General features: G+C 38.0%; 1 protein-coding gene across 2 annotated transcripts in view; it reads left to right on the top strand.

The window, feature by feature from the left end:
* Nucleotides 1–2,555: 2,555 nt before the first annotated feature.
* abcc8 (ATP-binding cassette, sub-family C (CFTR/MRP), member 8) overlaps nt 2,556–25,351 on the top strand; it is a 64,040-nt gene continuing 41,244 nt past the window's right edge. Inside the window, exons 1-11 of one of the 2 annotated variants that reach the window (XM_056740412.1) lie at nt 2,556–2,783; nt 5,796–5,958; nt 7,682–7,823; nt 8,007–8,128; nt 10,762–10,928; nt 12,813–13,055; nt 14,534–14,722; nt 16,209–16,373; nt 16,880–17,035; nt 20,726–20,860; nt 21,091–21,253. In XM_056740412.1, the coding sequence (XP_056596390.1) occupies nt 2,760–2,783; nt 5,796–5,958; nt 7,682–7,823; nt 8,007–8,128; nt 10,762–10,928; nt 12,813–13,055; nt 14,534–14,722; nt 16,209–16,373; nt 16,880–17,035; nt 20,726–20,860; nt 21,091–21,253 (1,669 nt within the window). In that variant the 5' untranslated portion in view covers nt 2,556–2,759. The remainder of the gene's footprint in view (nt 2,784–5,795; nt 5,959–7,681; nt 7,824–8,006; nt 8,129–10,761; nt 10,929–12,812; nt 13,056–14,533; nt 14,723–16,208; nt 16,374–16,879; nt 17,036–20,725; nt 20,861–21,090; nt 21,254–25,351) is intronic. The other variant, XM_056740413.1, reaches the window with a different exon arrangement.

Below are 25,351 nucleotides of genomic sequence, written 5' to 3'. Positions count from 1 at the left end.
TGTGTGATGTACTTTTCACAACATCACAGTGGCCTACATGTAAACATGATGGCTTTAAATAAATAGGGGACTGGGGTCAAAATACCCAAATACGCAAAATACCCTTCTTTCGCTTTCTCTGCGAGTAAATCCCCCGACACAACATAAGGTTAGCAAGTTCCGAGAAACGCTGTTAATATTTGAAATCTACACCTCCCCCTTTACAGCCCCGCCCTAAAAGTAACGAACACGCAATGCAACACAACATAGTCTTATAGTCAACGACTGACGCTTCAGACAGTGGGTTCAAGGACGAATGAGCTGGTAGCTTTGTCTACTGCCCAAAGCTACGTAAGCATCAATAAGCGGAAGCAGTTTGCTGATTCACTATGATGATTCAAGAGGATTTTGTGTAAGTGCTGTACAAAGTGTGAAACTGCTACTGACTTGGCGAGCAAAGTCATTTCTATGCGGCTATTTGTTTTACTGCTGGAATGGTTTAACTCAACTCGACGCGGACGACGAGCAGCCGGCACAAGAGAGACAGATGTCGGAATGTATGGATGTATGGAAAGCCAAAAGTCGCTTTATAGAATACGTCGTGGTTCATTAACTAGACCTGCACGAGATTAGTCTAAACCAACATGAAGTTACTTCTTAGAAGATCTAACAAGAATGAGTCTTGCAATGCGTTGTAAAAAACAGCTTTTTCTTAATGTGAACATTTCTGTCACTCCTTTTACAGAAGCAATAGAAGTGTTCCTTGAGGCTGTGCTAAAAAATGTATCTTATTCTTCATAAACGTCTTAGAATTATATTATCTTGTTTTGTTTAAAGTCTAAAACCAACCACAGTATTTTAAAATATTGAAATTGCGCCTGTCATCTATTCGATATTCACGTTGTGTGTGTGTGTTTTTTCAAATAAAAAAACTATAAGGAAAATAGTATGAGTATGAAGTTTTATGATGTTATACTCATTATCTTCTGTGTGTTGTATGAGTATTCTCACAGGCAGGGATCTAGCCATGATCATATCTGTGAATGGCTGTGAATTGAAAGTTCCTTTTCCATCCATTTCCATCAGTTGATGTCAATGAAACAAATTTCAAGTTAATCCACTTTTTTGTTGGGTTTTCTTCTAGCCAACATATATTTGATGTTATGATGACTTTAGCAAGCACCTTAATATATATATAACAAGTCTATAATTTACATATGTAAACTTGATAGGTACTGCTCCTTAATCAAGATAAGATAATGCAAATTTTTCCCAAGGATCAAACTTATAAAATAAACCATAGCTCGACATTTGCGGATGTACGGCACTTGCGAGTAGTCTGTCCCAATGTTTTCATTTATAGCATTTTGCTGCACTTCCAGTACTGTCCTGCTGGTCGCAGCAGATAGTAATTTTTTTTTAGGTTTTTTCACATTCTGAGAGGCAGTGCCAGTGCAGTGATGTGTTCTTTCATGTTTGTAAATAGGTTTCAAATATAGCAACCAGCATATTAAAGTGTTACTCTGGTGTAAATTCCATTTCTTATCTGCAGAAAGCGTTTTGTTCTTTAGCCTACCTCTCATATGGGGACATAAAATGTAAATAATCGGATTTTATTTATCTTATAACACAGCATTCATTTAAGACCCACCCTTGCATCAGTATGAACCATAGTGGCAATCCAAATCCATTCTTTTGCAGTTTTTATACTTTTGTACGAAATAGTTTAGTAGTCTATGTGTAATTTTCTTTTAATGCATTCAGGTGTTTTTAACAAGCTTCTGCAATATCAAATCTTTCATTAGTAAATTGCAATCATTTTTATTTTGTAATATATTTCATCCTTTCATCTGCTTCCTAAAATGAATCTACGGCATAACACCTCAAAACAGGACATGATAACTTAATCTTATTCATCCTAAATTCTTAATGTGAATTGTTTATATGTTTGTTGTTGTTTTGCCTTGTTTGTTTTTTAGATCCCCTATATTTTTTTCCGTTATGGGCTTGTGTCACAACATGTTATGGTGCATTTAATAAAAATGGCATTATTCAATTCTGAAGCCATAAGCTATTGCACCACAAAATATGTTTCTCCTTTAGGTCCATGTGCTGTGTGTAGTCTGTTGTGTATGAATTTGATCTCTTTGTTTTGAGCCTGTTGTTCTGTTGTGATGACGACATCCTCAACCGCCGTCCTGATTGGCCAATTTTCACAATTCACAATTCCACACCTGTCGAATTTGGGTCATATAGCGAATGAAAAGCGGGTCACTGTCATATAGGATTTCTGTCTATTATAGACAGTATAAGATGTCTATAATTTCAGCCTATACAGCGTTTATTCCTGTCGTATACATTGATTAATAGAGGAATTATATATTTGATGTCATTTAATCGAGTTTGCAGAATCAATGGCAGACGCGTGTCGTTTCTTCTATTGTGTGTGTGACTGACAAGTAGTTTCATTGCTCTGTTTGATATGTGATCGACCTCGTGTTGCGCGTGCCGTGTAGTGTCTACGTGACGACTGGATGAACTGGATCTCACTCGCAACTTTAAGATCGATGTTGGGGAATTTCACACGGACGGATCTCTTAACGGATTTTTTTCAGCACCTCGGTTAGTTCGACTCCGACCATATGGCACGAGCGCGGACAAATATGAGTTGTTTGCCATTGTTTACCTATTCCCTTGTGAGTTCTCATTTTTGAGAAGGAGATCCCTAGACTGAATTCAACATCATTACATGAGGTTTTGGGAAGAACTGGAATTTCAACATGATGATCACACGATACAGACCGGTATGCAATTTCCCTTACAGACAGTATTGTCTCCGTTACCGATGTAGATGAAAGTCCGTTCACAAATACATTGGAAACAAAGCATTACACATTTAGTTCGGAGTGTGTTTAATTATGCATACCTAACGTTTAGGGTTTCTTATTCATTTCTACTGTCATGAAGTTGTTAGGAAATCTCACATTCACGTAAGAAAGATATTGCAAAATTTCAAAATGGTATACAAATACTAGTAACAATCGATGTCGCTTTTTGCCAAAGGAATATACAGTTTAATAAACAGTATTTTAACGCGTTTGTTGGTCGTGACGAACAGACCTCTCGAATTGAGAGAATTCACAATTCAGCGGCTGTCTAGCTGGATGTTCTGCGCATGCGCAGTTCTTTCAATGGAACGCCTCATCTGTTTCAACATAGGATGAAACCAAAAGATCATGAAATCAATATACTATTACCAGCTCACCACAGAAATCATTCCTCATTTGTTGTGCAGGCATAATGAACGCGTTTTGTTTGTGCACAGGGTTTTAAACATTGTGGGTATTGGATGGAGTGCCCCTGATGAAAATTGATTATTGAACATAAATTATGCTTTAACCCTTAAGCTCTTGGTTCTATGGTAGTCTATTTTGACCAACTTAAATCCACCTTAAAAAGTTATTTACAAATAATGTAATCGTTTTATAATGATACAAAAATGATAAAAAAATTACTGTTAAATAATGACAAAGTGGTCATTTTTGTAATTATTTTTTTTCTTTTTGCAAAATAATGTACATTAGTGTATTTTCTCTTAATTTTAGGAGCGAAACTATATCACATTATGTATCATATATCACAATAATCAAGGCGAATTTTGGATTTCACTTGCTTTGTAGTGTAGATCATAGAGCCATGCTGTGCAGGAAATCATTCTTAGAAAAATTACATTTTCTACAGATTGATTGGATTCTAAATGTTTTCGCCACACAGACTGTCCTTCCATGTGGATGCCAATTCTTACTGGTTTCTTTAATGCACTATAAAAAAAATGCGTCCTCTGGATAGAAGAAGAGAGTATTTGCATTTATGTAATAACAACTATTTTTTATACAGTGTGTACAGTATCAGAAACTCTTTCTAAAAACATTTTTTCCTGCTGGTTCAAAGTATCATCACATCCTGATAGTAACCACCAAGTAGAGTGGTCTGAATATTTCTTGTGGAAGGCCAAGCATCCAATCATTGCATTCAGTCCATATCCAATTACGTGATGTTTCTTGGCAGTCAAACAAAGTATTTGCATATACATCCACGCACCCTGCTCGTGCAGAAGATCTTGTGTCATTAGCGTGTTATTTTGAAGGACGTGTGGTTTGGAGATCCCTTTGAAGAGAGTAGGGAAAGCTTGCTATAGCCTGTCTAAAATTGCCAATACCTTTAATAGTCAGTAAACACATATTCAACACATATAATCTTTTCCTTTCTAATATGATGGGAGATGTGTTTTGTTGTACAGTATGAGGCGTAATATTTGACGTTTTCATATATTTGATTTTCTTAGTAATCTAAGTATCTATGAACACAAAATAAGACATTAAGGAAAGCAAAGAGTTCTAGGGCACCTTTGACTACGATTTCAATTTTTCCTACTATGGTAATGAATGATGTCCCAGAAATGTCAGTTGCTAACATTTTTCAAAATATCTTTCTCATAATTTTATACAGGTGTGGAACAACATGGGGAGAGTAATTCATGACAGAATATTTATTTTGGGCGAAGTTCTAATGGACTAATGGTGTTGTAAGTGGTTGCAAGAAGGTTGCTTACCAACCCAAGTCAAAAGTGCCCACCCTAGTTTACATCCTGTATTAAGTGTAAATCTGTATGTGACCTGTTTTATTACCCACAAGAACAAAATCCTTATCCTGGTTATTACAAGGCTACTTGAAAAGTTGATTTGAAATATTTTATTAGCTCACTTTTACCGAATGCAGACCTTCCGCAAGGAAAAGCAGTTTACTTTATAAACGACGTTCAAATGTCACGAACAGCTAATTTGGTTTAATCATTTGTAAATTTTAAAAGACATATTTCTTTTAATTTGTCAAAATGATTTGCTGCATCCGGGTTGCCGTGTGTTATTAGTTTTGAACGGGAATAACGAACCTGCAAATGTCACGACTATCCAATTAGAATAATGCATACCAACGAGCTGTGTAATAATAAACAATACTGCGCCTACTGTATATATTTATTATTTTTCATATTAACTAGTATTTAGAGATTGATATCTGCATTGTCCATTGACAAACGGTCCCATTTCTGCATGTGCCGGTTACATACATAACCATTTTTCCTTCCACCTCCTCATAGTGTCCCATCAGCTCCAGAACTAGAACAGCCTCTGATTCCCATGTGTCAGTTCATCGCTCCCCAACATGTTTCATGCCAGTCATGTATCTTTCTGTGACGTGCGTGTCGGCTTCAGATGCTCTCCACTCATGCTCGCTCGCTCCCCCCACCCTACCCCCCATCTTCCATCATGCTGTCTTTCTCTCCTCCTCTCTCTCTCTTTCTCTCTCCACATCACACTCTCTGCCTCGCACACACACACTCCGCCATACAGCCAACCTCATACAAGGTCAACTCTGAGCAGAAATCACAGCAGAAGCAGAACCTGTCCGAATCGTGTGAACGTTTGCGCACGGATGGAGGTGCTTTTTGTTTTTTGTGTGGCATTAAGCTGCAGTGGTTTTTAAAAGCATGCCTGTGAGCCGTGGAATCAGATGCAGGCGTCCCCTTGTCGGCGAGCAGCTTTTCGGATGTCCTGATCCAGTGCAGAACTGGACTTGTTATCGTGCCCTACCTGTGCTGTGACTCACTTGTGCTAACATCTTCCACCTTCAGCAAGGATGTAACGGTTCATCTGCCTCTTTCCGTCTTTTTGTCCTTTGGGGAAAGATTATGCTCTGAGAGTGTCACTTTCTGCTTTTCTTCTGTCTTGGTCTTTTCTTCTGTCGGATCCCCTCAGAGACCAGACACCAGCATGTCCTTGGCATTCTGCGGCAACGAAAATAACACGGCCGCGTACAACGTAGATGCCGGCGTCCTCAACAACGGCTGCTTCCTGGACGCCCTAACGTTGGTGCCGCACGTCTTCCTGCTCTTCATCACCTTTCCCATACTCTTCATCGGTGAGTGTCAAAGACAGGTGAGCACTTCAATATGTGTCTAATGAAATAACAAAACACCTAACTAGACTTTTCTAGTTAGTTCTAGTAAGTATGATCAGAAACCAACCCATTTAAATTAGTTTACATATTCCACCTTTTGCAACCATGTAGCACCATTCAGTGTGGTTCTATAGTTGAAAGATTATTGCTGTTTTTAAAAATTCCAATGTGAACATTGGACTCATTCATTACAAGGAGAAACGATGCATAATTAAAATGGCCTTGAGTAGTGATTTGTCAGAAATGTGGTTTGGCAAAGTACATACATGTAGAGGGCTGAAGATATGGCTCAGCAACCCGCTGTGAGGAATCTTTAAATGTTCCACAAACAAACGTGACCTTAGTTGTGGAACGTACTGAGTGCAAGCCGAAGGTGTCGTCCTGTCAGAGAATCAAGTTTCTGGAACCTCTTTTTGACACGCCAGAAGAGTCAAACAAAAACGAAACTCCACTGGGCAATTCTAGCGTTGAGGGCGTGACATTTTGTGTTACAAATGTGACATACTACATAAACTCCAAGATAATATATTTGTTACCGATACTTCAAACCATCTATTAATAATTTACCAAAGCCTTGTTGAAGGAGTCTAAACATCAGAAATATCAATCTATACTTTAGTTTTCTATTTTGAAAAAGGACATAAATATGACAAAAAATTACAGTCTTTGGGAGACAACAAACCTTGAAGGATTTCTGTGAATTCAAATGCACAAACCAAAAGCATTAATACCGAACGAACAAATGGAAAAGTAATGGCTCTTCATAGAACATGAAAAAGTAAAAAATATATGTGCCCATCTATTATAAATATTGGCAGATATGGATGTGACAATTCTAAAACAGCACTTCATTATTTAAAAAAAAAATCATTTTTTTAAAATGCTTTAAGAACTTTAAGAGAAACCTCACATATTTAAACCACCAAACATTGACATCTGTGCTATCTATGTTGAAAACCTTGGGGAAAAAATTCATGGTAAGGTTGAGATTGCCCTACTGACACCCAGAATAATCTAACATGACATAACAAGTAATCCACACTTTTTACACTTCGTATAGCAATTACATTTTGATTATTTTAGTCTATATATTGATATTAGCTTAATGTTAGCTTTACCAACATTAGTTTTCATGTCACATCACAGTTTTAGATCAATTTATGATGTAAACTCTTTTTTACAAAAACAATATAAAAGGATGACGATCAAAAAGTAAACAAATGTAAACTAAAGAAATAGGTGCAAATAATCAGTCCCACCCAAAAAGTCATGCCAATTACTGCTGTCTCCAAGTGTTGTTATCTGCTTTTTTCTGTTCACGGTGTGATTCATCAGCAAATAGAGAATTTTAATTTTTGTTATACCAAAGAAAAAACAAAATCAATGACAGTATATTTAATATGCAGTATGTGTTGTTGGTGGTCTAGAATCCAATTCCCTGCATTCCTAATATCCTGTCCTTGATATCGAGAAATCAGAGTGCACATTTTCTTTCTTCCCACACAACTTAGCTTGTATGCATACGCCGCAAATTTGTTGTAAATGCCCAATGAATAAGCAACAAATCTTTGCTCACGGCTTCTCAGCTAGGAATGATGATGATTCCTGTATATTTATTCCTGACAGAGAGAAATGTGTGCGTTTCCAGCAAGCTATGTACAGATTTTTAATCATTGTACTGTAGGATGGGGAAGTCAGAGCTCCAAGGTGCACATCCATCACAGCACATGGCTGCACTTTCCCGGACACAATCTCCGCTGGATCCTCACCTTCATCCTTCTCTTTGTCATCGTCTGTGAGATAGCTGAAGGCATCGTGTCTGATGGGTAAGATCTGTCAGTTGCATAAAAGCAGCCAATGAGAGTCGAGCTTGTAATTTTGGCAAGTGCTTTTGTAAGTGGCTATCCACTTATCTCAAAATGTTTGTCTGTATCTTTAACAACAAACGTTATAGTTTGAAATGAAGATGTTTTTCTAAATATAATGCATTCTTTTGTTCTTTTTCTCAGGTTTAACCAGTCAGTTCACCTGCACCTCTATATGCCTTCTTGTTTGGCCTTCATGGCTGCCATCACATCAATAGTCTACTATCACAACATAGAGACCTCCAACTTCCCCAAACTACTGATGAGTATGTGTCATTTTTAGTTTTGCTGTCTGCTTGTTAAAATATAGTGATTAATGTGTTATGTGGATGTAACTTAAATTTCCAATTGCTACAATAGGGTTGAAACAGTATGTTTCTTTAGCAGACAAGTACTGCTTACATGGGACTGCATTGCACTGCACATTATTGTTTTCTACTTGATGGTTTCCAGTACTGTTTTCATTTCGAGAATCAAGCTGGATTGACATTTTCTATTTAATAACTTCTGAATGCTGTCAAGACATTAAAGTAGTAACATCAGCAGTATTAAGCCTTGCAGTCATATTGTATTGTGTTTGAGGGCAGCTGGTCCCGTACAAGAGCTACTAACTGCATTTATCATCTCCTCTCGTAACATCTGGTGTGATGAGGTGAGAAGCCATTTTAAATCTGAGCGTGCTGAGAAAAACCAGCAGAAACAGACGCCTTCAGTATTAGTGTGTGTGAAGAATGGAATGTAATTATTCCCTGCCATAACCTGTTCAGATGCCTCGGAAATTTGATTTCTAGAAAAAAAAGTGATCTAAAACTACGTTTGAGATTTATTTTTAGAGGAGTTTAAATGTGAATTATATTCAAACAGGTTTTCCTGTCAGTCAGCGGACATGCTGCACCTCTCAGTAATGTTTTGAAAGCACAACAGAATGATCATATTTACCCAGTGCTTAATTTGTCAATTCCGAAGTGCCAGCGGGGGGGGGCAGATCCAGCAAGTTAGTGGGGTGTGGAGAAGTAACGGAATGTTAAATCTCTGGGGAGTTTTCCATCTAACTATTGATTATTAGATGTCTGCAGAAAGCTGGCCTCAAACACAATCTTCACATTTTGTGTCTAAAAACAGTACAGAAAATCTGAGACGCGCCATTTTTTTGTACGGCCCTGCTCGTCCTGAATCACCATCTGTGTTGTGTGTTTGTGAAAAAAGGAGGAGCCGGGGACGTTGTGCTGGTTCAGTAGTCTTTATCTAAATTAATGGAAACATGCAGTTAGTAGCTGTTACGTCAATACTCTGCCTGCTCCCACTCTTTCATCCCAGACCTCATGCGGACTGAAGGGAGGCATAATAAACAATTTAAAAATGAGTAGCCAAAATCAATATAACATGTATATTACGAAATAATTCCATCACTTTTTGATAATAATTAATTTCATTTTTATATTTTATAAAACAAGACATAAAAATGAGAATCCACCAAATACTAGAACATACAATATCCTAAATGTACCTGAATTAATGGAAACATGCAGTTAGCAGCTGTAACGTCAATACTCTGCCTGCTCCTTTTAAACATCCAAACATTACAAATAACAGTTGCTTTACAGGCAAAGCTTCACAAGATCGTTAAACACCAATTGCATTTCCCATTATACAAAAAATGCACTTAAATTACGTACTTAAAGAAGTTAATCCGCTAATATAACATTTTTATCAAACATAACACTATATAACACTTTTATCAAAACGTGGACCAATCAGTTAGTGACTTTCTCTTAATTCTGTATCTTATTTAACGTGAAAAATTCGTACACGTACCTCTCTCATCACAGAACGCATGCGAACTGAGGAGAAATGGCGCGCCAAAGACGTTACAACCAATACAACAAAGCACTCTTACAAAAACAAAAATAAACATTATTTTTCCTTTTTTCTTCATTAAAAGAAAAACATCAATAGGCCCGATTCACATTTCGCGTCTTTTCCGCAACCACGCAGAAATAGGGGGTGACAAATTTTTTCATGAGCGTTGGCGCTGAATACAGATGAAAAAATCTCAACTTTTCAGAAAGGCGCACGCAGGTCATGTGACAAGAACCAACCAGCCAATATAGACAAGCTCAATGAAAATGGAGAAGGAGATCACAGCATAACTAAATCTAGTAGCAGAGTTATCGCAAGGTATTTTCAGTGCATATAATCCATATATCCTTTGTTTATACCTCCTCGTCTCAACGGCTATCGTGGCCCATGGTTGCTAAGCTACAACAGATGCCAGGAGAGCACAAAGGTCCAGGTCCAGATCACATTGCACACCTGTTTAACTTAACGAGCTTCTGCGACCAAAACGAGCACCGATTTGGTCGCGATCCGGATGTTTTGTCACAGATATTGTAAATCTGTCCGCGACATCAAAATCCAGCCAAAAATCACATCATGTGAGTTTGCCATTATGCATATCAAGTATTTATTCATCCATTAGGTTTTCATCAGTTCTTCTGCGTCTCTTCGCAGCATTTGTCGAAGAACACATATATATCTCGTTGTAGTGTCCATCACCAAAAGGTCCCATCAATAATCAAATAATTTTACGCGGAATATTTGACCATTAACAGATTGACAAAACGAAAGGGAAAAAAAGGTGACAATATGCTGCTGAGCATAACGCTCCACAAATAAATTAAACGTAGCTAACTTTGCAGTATCTAATGAAGTACACATAGTCAGTTTGAACTACTGAAATTCATCAAAGAGTTCTTTTATGCCATTTAGCCATTTTAAGAAATGATAGCTTGGAATGGGTCTATCTTACTGGGATTTCAGGATTCTATGCATTCCATGTCTAGTATTTTTAATCTTGTTCTGCTACACAATATATAAATGTGCTGTTTGTTTTCTTCAGATTTGCTCATTTACTGGGTTCTGGCATTTGTGACGAAAACAATCAAGTTTGGCAAGTACACAGAGCATGGCATTGGCCTGAGACAGCTACGGTTTGGGATCACAGGCTTACTGACCCTTCTGTATGGCCTGCTTCTGGCTGTGGAGATCAACGTCATGCTGAGAAGGGTAAGAGATTATTTTATCACTATACTGACTGATATTCACAAACACACACCGTCAAAATATGCCAATACTTCTTTTACTTTCCCTGTTCAGTCTGGGACTGATTTATACTGCTGCCTTGGATATAACTCATGTCTTCTGTAATCACAAGTTTAGACCAAAACATGTTCCTTCTGCCTGTTTTTTGCTGTTTTTTGTGGTCTGGTGCTAATTCACAAAATGATTGGGGAACCTGGATGGCCGGCATGTTTTTCGCTAGTTGGGCATCTTATTGGTTATACCCGTTTTAAGAACACGGGTCACGGAAAAAGAAGTTTTACATCTAAAATGTTTGTTTTAGAATTCATATAGGCAGGTTGTTCTGAACATGTGTATCAGCGTTTAATGATCACAATGATATAGAAAGCATTTAATAAATCATTTGTTTATGACTCTTCGTCATGACAGTTCACTTCATTTTATAATATCTGCAGTGTGATTATGCAGAAAAATGTATTATGGCTTTGTGAGTAATATGAATCCCTTGAGATTTTGAGCATTCCCAAGAAAGGATGCTTGTGTTAGAAGCAATTAAATGCTACTGGTTGTGTGTACGTGTGTGAACCTTTAAAGATCTTTTAACAGTATGTTTTTATTCCAGAATTTTACATGTAGTTTTTCTGATACAAAAGATTGTTTTAGCCTACATCATGTTTGTGAAATGGTCTCTTACAGTTATCTGTACTGTACCTGTTGTTTAAAAGTTATTTTATTTATGCCACTTATAAAAGATTAATAGATTGCTCTCGGGCTTTTGCCCATCATACATCCGGTTTAACATTGTGCTGACAAAATGCAACCTGACATATTGCCAAGATTTCATGTTTCCTATAATACCATTGTTTATGTGCAATATTTTACAGTATTTGTGGGATACTCTACACACTAAATGTAAGGACGTTTCCTAAAAACATTAAACTGGGTGAAGGATCTCAGTGCAGATAACATCTTTAATGAATCCAAACGTGAACAATAATCCATGAGGAGAGACAGAAAACATGACTAGGCAACCCATATACAAACATTCAATAACGAACCCTAGGCACATGAAACACTGTGGTATTTACACACACAAGGACTAACAAATCACACCTGAAGACAATTAAACAATAAACCAATCAGAACAAGACACTTGAAAGAAATACAATTACCATAAACCCAGGACTACAAAGATAACTTCTTAAAACAAGACAACATGGACCAGAAACACAAACCAAAACCCATGAAACTAAGACTAAAAATGGCCAACATTGAAGATATACATATTGCAATAAGGACAAAATTATCGACTACAATCATGTTCAACTAAATGATTAGAAAGAATCCTACTTTCCAAAGCTCCAGTTGGACCTTTTGAAATGAACTGATTCTCTAGAGTTAACCTTCCTTTCAAACGCTACAGTTTGGAACAAACCAAATATTGGAAATTAGAGTTGCGTGGAATCAGTTCACAAGAATGAATCGTATTTCAAATTCTACAACGTACAAAGATGAACTTGTGAAGTGAACAGACTCATTAGACTTTCTTTCCAAAACTGCAATTGAGCCTTGTGGAATAAACTGATCCACCAGAATGAATCAGCTACAAAGAGGACGGTGTGTAATAAACCGATTCATTTAAATGTATCATAGTGTCCACAGAATGAATGAATCTGAACAAATCAAAGAAACAGAAAGTCAGCATGTTTTACCTTAAAACAGTGATCATCATTGGCAAACGGTAGCTCATTTTATGAACAGGTACTTTCACATCACAAAGTTTTAAGATTGTTCACAAAGATTCAAACGTAATCTTTTTTTTGAAAGTCTTTATTAGTAACGTTATTTACTTAATCTGTGTTTCCGCAGCGCTATGTGTTTTTCGCTCATGCCACTGAAGTCAAGCCCCCGGAGGACTTACAGGACCTGGGGGTGCGTTTCCTGCAGCCGTTTGTGAACCTGCTGTCTAAAAGCACATACTGGTGGATGAACACCTTCATCACCTCAGCGCACCGACGCCCCATCGATCTGAAGGTCATTGGCCGGCTGCCCATCGCCATGAGAGCTCTTACTAACTACCTGAAGCTCCGCGAGGCCTTTAACGTCCAGAAGGTACAAGAAAAAAGATTTCTGAAGACGTATTACATTCCACTGCACTTATTTTTCATTCTAAATATGCAGGAGACAAATGTGTTTGACCGTTACCGTGCGAGACAAAAAAGAAATGTGCAGTACCTTTTTGTTCTGTGTGAATTTTGAGATGTCTTGCTTTCTTTTTGATGCTATTGATTTGAGAAATCAATGCACGTCACCAGTCTATTCCTGCAAGAAAGGTGTGAAATAAAATTATGCTTAGAGTGTGCACGTGTTTCGTCAATACGCAAGATGACAGAAAATGAGCTTTTCTCGCTTTGAACACTGTGCCAACCCTGTCCCATCCTGGTGTGAAGGCACTAAGCATGCATCTCTGTGTGCTCATAGAAATAAGGTTTTTGTGTGTGTGGTCACTTACTGTAGCTCCAGGTAAACGGATATTGAAAGAGAGTGTGTCACGTGACAGTTCTGGCAGTAACGTCTCGTGTTCTTTTAAAAACCGGCTGTGATAAATGCTAAAGGTGATTGACATTTCAGTGTAATAGATCAGGGTTTAGGATCTGTCTCACTATTTGCTGTATGTCATATATAGTGCTTTTCTGAAGATACCAGCATAAATGGGGCAAAAATCTATAATTCGGAATAGATACAGAGTGACCTTTCGCTAAGCTATGGGCCCTCTAAAAAACGATGCTTTCTCAAGCTTTATAGCAAATCTTATGGGAATGAATAAAAGGCCAGGGGGTTTACAAGACCTCAAGACTCATTTTTATGCTGAGCGCATTTTATGCCCCCAGCACCTGGTTTGCCATACATAACTGACAGGGCAGACAAATCTCAGAAACGTACATTTGGATATTTTATGACATAAAATAAATTATTTGTGCGGCCATTTGCGTGATGGTCCGAAAACAAGGTCTGTTCAGGCGCATTGTGTTGTCTGTGGGGAGTGGGTGGGGGGGCTTGTTGGTTGTGGTTTCATTTGTTAGGGCTGTGTGGGCCTGGTTTGGTCTTGTTTTGTGGTCGATTTAGGACAGCAGAGGAATAAAGTTACATTATGCCATTACTATTTTTTCCTGTTTTTTTCCTATTTTTTCCCTTTTTTTTGTGTCGATCGCGGAGTGGGACCGGGTTGACCTGCACCTTTTTGTTATTTAAAGGTCCAGTCAATATCTAGTGGCAAGGTTGCGAATTGCAACCAACTGCTCTCTCCCCCCTCCCCCTGCCTTTTGAAACACTACAGCCTCGTTCATATAACAAGCAACAAAGCGACATGATCACATTCATTTCAATGGGGAGCTGGCGACTTCCGGCGACACAAGCAGTCGCAAACGTTGGCAACCGGATGGGCGTGTCTAAATGTTCAAACTTTCTTTGAAACCAAAATTATACTGTTGTACCTAAAAATTATAATGCAAATTCTAAACCAAAAAAAGGTTTGATAGACATCAGGGAGTTAAAATTCTAATTTCCTCTTTATGCCTTTTTCTAATCAGAGGCCTCAAGGCTCTCATCCTCAGGGATCACGGTGGATCTGGGCGGCCCTGCGCCAGGCCTTCGGAAGACCCCTAATTCTCAGCATTACTTACCGTTTTATGGCGGATCTTCTTGGCTTTGCCGGCCCCCTGTGCATCTCAGGCATCGTGCACCATCTCAGTAAAGAGAACAACACCATTCAAGCACCAGTAAGAACATTTCTTACACACAACCCACACAACTGAACCATCCACAGACAAGGGCAAGAATAAGCAATCCTGTTTTTTCTCATTGCATTGGAACACACTGTTTAAGGCACCCTTAAAATAGGAGTTATGGCTTTTAGTCCATGTGTGATAGCTTTGAGGCCATTTAAATGCTAATATTCTTGTAAATTTTCACAGATTCCACCGCTGGTAGGTTTTTAAATTTACAGTCTTTTCTCTTAATAGAACAAATATATCAACGGACTCATTATACTGTAGATTTTTGTCCAATCAGATACTATCTAGAATAAAAATGTTTCTACACCAATAGACCGAACACCTGAAAGTAGCAAACATTATGGCTGAGATGGATCTAAAGACCATTTAAAATGGGATCAATATATCTGGACAAACTTTCTTTTTCAATGTGAGCTACATCAACACAAGAGCTGCTTGTCAAGCCATTTTATAGTGTCTTGAAGGTCATGGGTGTGTCTTTTCATGTAACATTTTCATCTTGTGTTACAAAGCATTTATCGTCTTGCAGTTGTCATCAAATATAGATGAGTTGAACAGCATGCTGTCTGGAGGCCTCTTTGGATCATTGCATGACATTGTAATCCATTTCACCACATGGAGACTGTGTTTGCAAGACATGAATGAAAATACAAAGAAACCTAGAACTGTATTGTTATGCCTAGTTTGTAACACATTGAGATAAAGACTTGTTTGTCATTATTTATTAATATAAATGTATGTGCTCTTTTAAAAAGGCCAAAGAATTTAAAATACTGAAAATGTGAAAAGTATTTTGTTAAAAATGTGTTAGTTTCAGGAAAGCAATTTTTAAATAGAAATCAAGCTTTCCTTAATAAAAAAAGGGAGGACCATTGTTTCTCGATGATCAGGCCTGTTTCTTGGTTTAATTGACTCAATTTGTTGCTCTTCCAATCTTTAATTACTTAGTATGTTAGTTTATACTCTGAAATGTATTGGAAGTTTCTGATTGGTAACTGAAAATTCAAATAGAGTCCACAATCTGGCGTCAGAAGCAGTGGCGTCTTTCTTTCTTTCTTTCTTTCTTTCGTTATTCTGACTTAATAAATACGTTTTTAACAAGATCTGACTTGGAGTGGAGATCTCTAGGCTGTAGGAGCTAAATCTCTAGGCTTGTTACTGTAACTTCGCAGGTTAAAAATGCAATAGACAATCTACAAATGAATGATGTTTTTGGAATAGTCACCCAATTTTTTGTTTATCATTTACTCACCCTCGTGTCATTTCATGCATGACTTTCTTTCTTCTGCAGAACACAAAAGAAGATTTTGAAGAATTTTGTTAACCAAACAACAATGACCCCTATTGACTTCCATTGTATGGACACAAAACAACCGAGACATTTCTCAAAAAAACATCTTGTTTTATACTTTTTATAGATAATAATCATGGTTATCGCTAACCTATTTGTTGTCGGTTTGGTGTGTTTCAGGTGCAGCATCTTGGAATCTATTTCATCTCCTCCCGGGAGTTTCTCGCCAATGCATATGTTCTAGCAGTGCTTCTGTTCTTCACTCTACTGCTCCAGAGAACGTTCCTCCAAGCATCCTACTATGTTGCCATTGAGACTGGAATCAACCTTAGAGGAGCCATACAGGTCAAAACCACAATCTGTCAATATTTTTTACAATCTGAACAATAGCCTAAACAATTGTGTTGATGGATGGATGGATAAATGGATAAACAGATACATGGACAAATCAGACATTTTTTTTCTTACTATGGGAGTCAATGGTGGCCAAGAACTGTTTGGTTTCAAGCATTCCTCCAGATAACTTTCTTGGAGTTCATCGCAAAATAAATTTTTACAGATTTGGAACAACTCAAGGTTGAGTAAACGATGACAGAATTGTCTTTTCTTGGGTTAACTGTCCCTTTAAGTTGGAGCTTTTAGGTGTCTTCTGCTATCAATAACTTTTTGTGCAGTTTTTTTTATTTGAATCGTTGGGTATAATTTTGAAGTGTCTGTTTAATTTCATTTGACAATTGTAAAGACACAAATGCAAAATAGTCTGAAATTTATGTATCAAACAGAGATGGCGATATATAGTTCAATAGTAACAATTTGCAGCTTTATAATACCATGTTTGTTTCCTCTCCCAGACCAAGATCTTCAATAAGATCATGCGCCTCTGCATCTCCAACATGTCTATGGGAGGAATGACAGTGGGGCAGATTTGCAACCTTGTCGCCATAGACACCAATCAACTGATGTGGTTTTTCTTCCTGTGCCCCAACCTGTTTGCAATGCCGGTTCAGGTAAGTGTTATCCTACCTTGCATTCCTATTCCCTACGGCACTTTCACGTGACTCGCCCCAGGGCTTCAGTTCACCTCTCAACACATACATCATCCTTCGACCTCCACACGAACAGCGGATGGTGTCACAGAAGGACAATTTAGCAAGGTTGTACTCTGTAAACTCAAAGCAAGCAAGATCATGAAAGTGTCTGGTGTGTGTTTGGAAAGAACTTTGCCTTGACATTGCGTTACAGTAACACCAGGCTGTAAGAACATAAACAAAGTCTGTTTGGATTTCATTTTGAAGTATTTTCCTTCTTTTCCTCAGGGACGCTATTATAAAAATAGCAATCAAAGGTTAGCAGCATTTTAGTGTCTGGCAGCTTGTGTCAGTCTATAGAGATTTATTAGGCATGAAAGTCAATAGGAGATCATGCAGAGAAGATCATTGGCCCATTGCTGCATTGCAAAGAGGTCATAAGTTTGTGAAGGTTTAATGCCCATGCCTGGACATTAAAGTGGGGCATACATGTTGACACTAGTCTCACTGAAGGAAAGACAGGTGCACCTGACCTTATAGCGCAAATACATAAATACTTCTGGGGTGGAAGGTGAATTAGAAGTACCACAAAGAGGAGCTTTGCATTGTTGTGACCCTCCTCTTTGGCACCTGCTGCTTTAACTCCATCCCTAAAGTATATGTATGCGTGTATATATGGCAACCTTACCATCATTACACACCCCTTGGATATTAAATTATAGGTTAAAACCTTTATGGTCCCTTTATCTGTTGTCTTTACTTACACAGCGATTTTGTCTCTAAATAGTTTTTGACAACTGAAGAGAAATCAGGAAATTGGCCATAAATTACAAAGAAGCTTCCCCTAAGTTTAGGCAACCGAAGAAAGATGTATTGAAATGATGTAAATATTGCAGATGTTGATATTGCAGTAAGCATATTGCCATGATTTGCAGTTAATGATTTTTTTAAAAAAATTAAAAGTTATTTATAGCCGGATCAATAATTGATCAATACAAAAATGGATTTATATGAATTTTTTTGGTTGACAAAAATGAAGTTTGTTAAATGGTCTGCAGCCGTACTGCATGGCTCTTCAATTTCAAATTGCGGTGATACTTTCTCATCCCATAAATTGGTGTAGGTTATTAAGTTTTTAATAGAAAAGCTCTGATACAAAATTTCTCCACCGATTATTCAGAGTGATGTCTGCCGATCGGTACATTCGGTACATCGCTAGTTTTAAATGTAGTTTTATATAACTTAAATTAATACATTTATATAAGCAAACAGCATTATCATATTGCATATTGAACATTGCATTATTTAGCATTGCATATTGCATTTTCCTACCTAATAAAGCCCTAATAAATACTATTAGATGTTCTCTAAACATCTGTGAATTATTTTATTTTTAGTTGGATGTTTAAGTAAAAGGAGTGTTTTTGTTTCATTCTGTGAAGTACTGACAATATTTTTATCAAATTCCAATTAAAATATAGTTTATTGGCAAAAAAAATAATCTGGACAAACTCACCAAAATAACAAAAAGATGCAAGATCTTGAATATTGCAAAGAAACAGTAATGTTTTTATATGTATTTAAGAAGAGTTCGAAAAGAAATATACTATTTTTGTGATTTTTAATCACAACTTTCATGTGTCTTTGACATGCTGTTGTGTTACTTCATGTCATTCCTGAGGTTTGTTTTTGTTAGAATTGAACAAAGAATACAATGCACTGACCTCGATACATGTAGAAATTCTGGGTAACGGCAAATTTGGAATGGCTTGTTATTTTGTTCCAGAGCTCTGTTTAAGATACCTATTCATAGTCACAATTTTCTCTTTGTTTCCAAGACATGATGCACCAAATGAAATCCTAGCAAAAAGGTAAAAAAAGGGCAAAAGGGCCCTCACACATCTACTCCTTTCAAACAATGTTCTCCTGAGGTTAGACTAAGGAAATGTCAGATATCTTCAAAAGCTCTATTCTTTGTCAGTGTATAATACTTTTTTTTGTATTGGAAAGCCTAGTCACGTCAAATAGAGTGTCACTTGTCAAAATCTATTTTTCCCGTATATGAGGGTCTTGAATGGTCCCTGAAATGTTTTCCCTGACTACAGAAATATTTAATGGGTAGTCATATATAGCGACATTAAGATGTATATGGTCATTTCTCATATTTGAACAGCTGGTAAAGTACTCGTTAGTGCCGCAATCAGGAAGACTGCAAAGTCACTATAACTACGTTGAGCATGGCACGTGCAGTTTACTGCTTCCAGGGTTGCCTGTGGTTGCCTTTGTGTAAACCTCGATTAGTTCCGTAACGCTTCTTCCTTTTCGTTCGATATTGAAGATTCCCTTTGCTGTCTTATTGACTTGTATTAATCATCATAGGTCTCTCCTTCCATTATTGAGTGCAAACAGTGAAAATTGAGAACCATAGGATTTGGGCTGTAGAACAGTAAAACACGTCCTTCAAAGTCATTTTTATCGCTTTTGGAATAGAGAATAAATCAATGGGGAAGCATATAGGTGTTAAATGATATATGTATTTTTTTTTATTTTACATTAAACATTAGCAGTAACTCGTTCATAAGTCCATAACCACAAAAATTAAGTTCTAAATGTAGGTTCGGGAGGAGCCTTAGCATTCAGTCCTGTCAATCATCACTTAGGGCGTATATAAGCGGCAGTTTCTGCGCCGTCCCAGCGTCAGCTCTTCCGGCGTCCCTCCTCCTCCCTGTCTCCGCCTATTTTTATCTTATTTGTAGTTCCGTTACAGGGGGGTTAAGCTTTTAGCTCTAACCGATCCTCGGGTTCAAGCCCCCTTCAAGGACAGCATGCCAAGTTCGTTTTCCATTATCTGCTAGACTGAACGGGCAGGCGAATTTGTGAACCAGTCACAAGGGGTTCAAGTGTGGAAGAGAAAAAGCTGGAGGATAAATAAGCTTTCCATTGATGTATGGTTTGTTAGGATAGGACAATATTTGGCCGAGAAACAACTAATGGAAAATCTGTAATCTGAGGGTGCAAAAAATAAAAATATTAAGAAAATGGACTTGAAAGTTGTTCATCAGAGATGAAACAGGTTTGTTTTCAAGCTCTCTATTGGCTTACCTCTGTAATGACGTTGTGGAGAGTAGAAAGCGAAAAGCAGAAATTCTGAGCTTTACGTAGATACCAAACTTGGCTAAGCAGGGCATCAGTGAGTGAAGTTTGTAGGCGTGTTTCCGGCTATTTTTGTTCACGATTTTGCTGCATCCACTCGATATAGTTTCAAAAAATATATATTTATGGTAGGATATCTTCATGGAACATGATCTTTACTTAATATCCAAAAGATTTGTGGGTATAAAAGAAAAATCAATGCTTTTGACACATACTCTATATTGTTGGCTAATGGCTATCTCTACAAATATACCTGTGCTACTTATGACTAGTTTTGTGGTCCAGGGTCACAGATAGTCCCATTGAAATAGAGAATCTGCATAAGAAGTTTTACATTTACAGACAATTTACACAAAATTTCGTTCTGTTGCATTTCACCTGTAAACTACAAAGCTTTTGCACCCCCCCAGTTGCACCGGTTGAAACTGCAATAAATTTTACTTTGTCCTAATGCAAAAATACCAGATCAAATATAATATAATATTGAAATAAATTCAAGATTCCTCTCTATTCTAGATCATAGTCGGGATCATCCTCCTTTACTACCTCCTGGGAATAAGTGCCATGATAGGGGCCACGGTCATCACCCTCCTGGCTCCTGTGCAGTACTTTGTGGCAACCAAGCTATCAGAAGCACAGAAAAGCACACTTGTGAGTATTTAACATTCTCTGCTTAGTGACAAGCAAAGCTCATATCTCAATAGCCGGCTGTCAAACGACTGTGCAAATATATATTTCACTCAAACATGGGTTATATTTGTACAGTAAAGCCATAGCTTGTCAATACATCTATCAGAGGTTGTGTTTACATTAATGAAATAAGCCCCAGCACATTATAAATCCACAGTTTTGTTTCTGTGTGAAATTAATGTGGCATTCAGGATTATTCCAGCGAGCGTCTGAGGAAGACCAATGAATTGCTCCGGGGTATCAAACTATTGAAGCTGTACGCCTGGGAGAACATCTTCTGTTCAAGTGTGGAGGAGATCCGGGCAAAGGAGCTGACCAGCCTACAGACCTTCGCTCTCTACACTTCCATATCCAGTAAGAACTGTCGGCATAAGCAATGATTTAAGATATAAGAATAAAACCGAAATCCGAAGGTAGATTTAGCTTGGTCTCAGTATTTAACGGCACATCTACAGACCCTTAAATGACAAACATAAAAGCAAAACTAAGAGCCCTGTCGTACACTCGTCGTATTGTGGCGCAGCGCAAGTGTTTTTGCTAGTTTTAGCCAAACGCAATTCTCATTTTCCCATCCTGCAGCGCGTAGTTTAAATAGCATATGAATTTGCGCTCATATGTGCGCCCGTGGGAGTGCTGGTCTCAAAAAGAGGTTTTCCAGGATCATTGTTGGCGCGTTGCTATTTTGAGAAACTGAAAATAGACTGCGCCATAGACTAACTCTAAACTTGAAGTCTAAAGTCAATGGGGCAATATTTAGTTATTAATTTAAAGAGCGCGTTAGTAGAAAATGTGCCTCTGGGCAGGTCAGATGCATTTCCTCTCTGGAGAAGCATCCAGTCTTCTCTTGGAAATTCCGCTGTGAATCCGCCATGGTACGAGTGCAACTGGCTCCTTAAGGGAATGAGAGATGACACTTGATTGGTTTACTGCACGTTACACCCAAAAAACACCCTTTACTCATTAAGAGAATCGTGACAACCCGTTTAGATCATGAGACCTAGTGTGCCGACCGTTTTCAAACATGCCCTGAAGGCAACTGCGCTGTGTGCTTTTGACCATGCGCTTAGATCGTTAAAATAGGGCCTTAAATTTGATTGGTTGCTATCCAAGTCAGTCTAAAGGCTCTGCCTCTCCGAGTGGGAGGTTCTTGGAGAGATACATGTGAAAAAGCATTAGATCTTTTGTCTCGGAGATGTCTCGCTGAACAAGACTAGATTATTTAAAGTCATAGAGAAATCATTGTATGTTCTTTTGTTACCTCAAATGCTGCTGTTTTCACGGGGTTATATTCTCAAGCTCTCTGACTTAAATCAAGGTTACAAAGTCTTTCATCTGTTATGAACACTTTCTTCTTTGATCACTTTTTGCTTCAGTTTTTTCAATACTAGCAGGTATTGGGTAAATCAGTAGCAGCAAATTCTGGAGCCATCAGATTTATGTATCGCTTTGTTTATATCAGTGATTTCTTTCCCAATGAGATTTCTCCAGAGGTGAATTTTTGTTCCTTTTTAAAGACGCAATGGATACAATACTCATCCAGTTTGCACTTATGAAGTCACCTTATTCAAACTTTAAATGACTAGTCTTAGACGTTTGTCATCTATTTCTTTCTTCAAGACTGGTCATGATGTCTTCGAGTCAGTTACATAAAAGTAGATTGGTCTAATTAAAATCTGAAAAGTAAAACTGATTAGTCCTAACCTGTCAGTGAGACTAGTTTTTAAGACCCAGTCCTAACTCAGCGGCTAAAATTATGCAACTGGTCGCATTTTGTATTGGCTGAAAAAATGTTTGACCTTATTTCTCCAGGGTTGTCGTAGGATGAGCAAGACTTTATCCCGCAAGTGTTTTATGGCTCTTCTGAGTGGCTTCATAATGTATAGGATAAAGCTTCTTCATTTACTGGTTGATTGAAGCCGCTTACACTGTGAATAGGTTTATTTATCAAAGTTTGAAAGGACACTTATGATGTGATCCAATCATTGCGAAAGGGTGGTCTGTATATATAGACATCCTTCATCTCTGTCCTGTGACAGTTCTTGCAGCATCCCTTTGCCACCACATTGTCAAAATTTTTGATGGTCCTTATCTCAGTCAAGGAGGGAGCTCAGTCAAGCTCTTAGCTGCTCCCCCAGACACCACACCAATCACAAAATATCAGGGTTGACATTACAACTACAATGATAAAGATACCTTCTTGATGTGCACTGCACCAAAAAGTGATAGTTCACAAAAATGAAAATTCTGACATCATTTAAGCACACTCTTGTCATTGTCTTTTTTACGCAGAACACAAAAGAATGTTGTTAACCGGCACACATTGACTTGCATTGGTTGTGTCCATACGATAGAAATTAATGGGTGCAGACGTTTTTGGTTACAAACTTTCTTCTAAATATCTTCTCTTGTGTTTTGCAGAAGAAAGAGTCTTTCAGGTTTGAAATGCCAAGATGGTGAGTAAATGATGACAGAATTGGCCTTTTTGGGTGAACTATCACTTTAACAGTGGTCCTGAAGGTTCAGTGTCCCGAAGTTTCAGTTCTTCTCAAACACACTTGAACAGTCTTCAGGATTACACAAAATGACAAAAAGATATGTTGGATTCGGGATTGAAACTAAACTCTCCAGGACAGCATCCTGACAGAACCAGGAGTCATTAAATTTATCCTCCACAATACTAAACAGGGTCCAATTTTGTTGAATATTCACAATTCACCACAACAAGGTAAAAATCAAACTGAGAGGGAACACAGTTTAAGAAGATACCGCAGCATGACCCAGCAATCACAGGAATTGCAGTTATATTTTCAAATTAGTTTACTGCTGAGTGCTGTGATGGCAATGTCTCCAGATCACATTGACTCCAGGAACCAATCATACTGATGCCTGAGGAGACCTATCCCTGCTTTCACCAAACTGCTCTGTGAGGCTTCAGTCGCAGGTTGAACTTGTGAACTCATTTTAGGTGCCAGGAAATGTCGATATCTGATGGCTATTATGGGAAATGTGTTCAATTTCAACAAATCAATTTAACCAAACCAGCAGGGATGTGCTATATGGAACAATTGTTTTTTGGGTTTAGGGCTATAGCAAAAAAAGAGAAATTTCAAAACAAGACAGTTCAGCAGTAGCATGTGGCAGATAGTGCTCAGGAACTGGTATGTCGATACTAATGCATTAAAAATACAGGTTTGTTTTGAAAAGAAAGTAGGGGCTTAAGCTAACAGATGCTAAATGACTCCTGAACAGACCTTCATGAGTTATTAATGTGGTCATTTCTGTCCTCATATATGCATAATATGTGTGAATTTGTGATGATGATATTGTGATTCAAATTGATGTATGAATGGCTGTCAGTTGCAATTATTGAATGGGTTCACTGGGATCCAATCAGCCACGGCACTATAATAGATTGAAGCTCAGACTGAAGTTTCTACAGTAATGTCAGCAGCCAGTCAAATTCTGCAGATATGGCATCCCAGAGAAATCAGCAAAATTTAACTTGCATGTGCAGGATGGTGCGATTTTTTCAATTAAAAGTGACCTGTTTGTCAGATATGGTGACCCATACCTGAAATGCGACCTCTGCATTTAACCCATCCAGAGAGTAGGGAATACACACACAGCAAGTGGTGAACACACCCGGAGCAGTGGCCAACTAACACTGCAGCACCCAGGGAGCAGGTAGGGGGGTAAGGTGCATTGCTCAAGAGCACCTCAGTCATAACATTTACATTTACATTTTGCAGACGCTTTTATCCAAAGCAACTTACATTGCTTTATCCTATACATTTAACATAAGTATTTGCAATCCCCTGGGCTCAAACCCACAACCTTGCGGTTTTTAACGCAATGCTCGTACCACTGAGCTACAGGAAAGCTCAGAATCCTGAGCTTCAAACCGGCAACATTTTGGTTACGAGTCCGTCTCTCTAACCATTAGGCCACGACTACCCTTTTTTTAAAATGTATGCTGTAATGTATCCTTCTCACAGTTGTATACCTGGCTCAGTTAATAAGAATAATTAATGTAGTTATTTATAATTGATTTGATTGATTTAAATAAGCCGTTTCATGTCTATCCTTAGGCGCAGGCTCCCCGTGACCCGAGGTAGTTCGGATAAGCGGTAGAAAATGGAATGGAAAATGGAATGTCTATCCTTGAATCATTTCTAATCAAGGTTATGTAGGATGAAAAGAGCAATTTGCACAGTAATCTAACTACGCAATTGAATGTGTAATTAGTAGCTAGTAATAAATTACTTTTTCAGAGTAAATTACATAACCCTGCATGTGGTGTATAAACAAATCTGTGCATTTGTTCCCTCTGGAGTTTTTTCAATCACAACAATTTTGGAAGATGTGCTCTCAAAACTGTAGGAGCAGGTGCATGAGTTGTGAGAATATTTCATGGACTGTAACAGGACCTCTGAGCATTGGTTCTGAGGGAAT

The sequence above is a fragment of the Triplophysa dalaica genome, chromosome 24 (genome assembly GCF_015846415.1).
Source record: "Triplophysa dalaica isolate WHDGS20190420 chromosome 24, ASM1584641v1, whole genome shotgun sequence".
Taxonomy (NCBI): Eukaryota; Metazoa; Chordata; class Actinopteri; order Cypriniformes; family Nemacheilidae; genus Triplophysa; species Triplophysa dalaica.
This window is presented reverse-complemented; position numbering and strand designations above follow the sequence as displayed.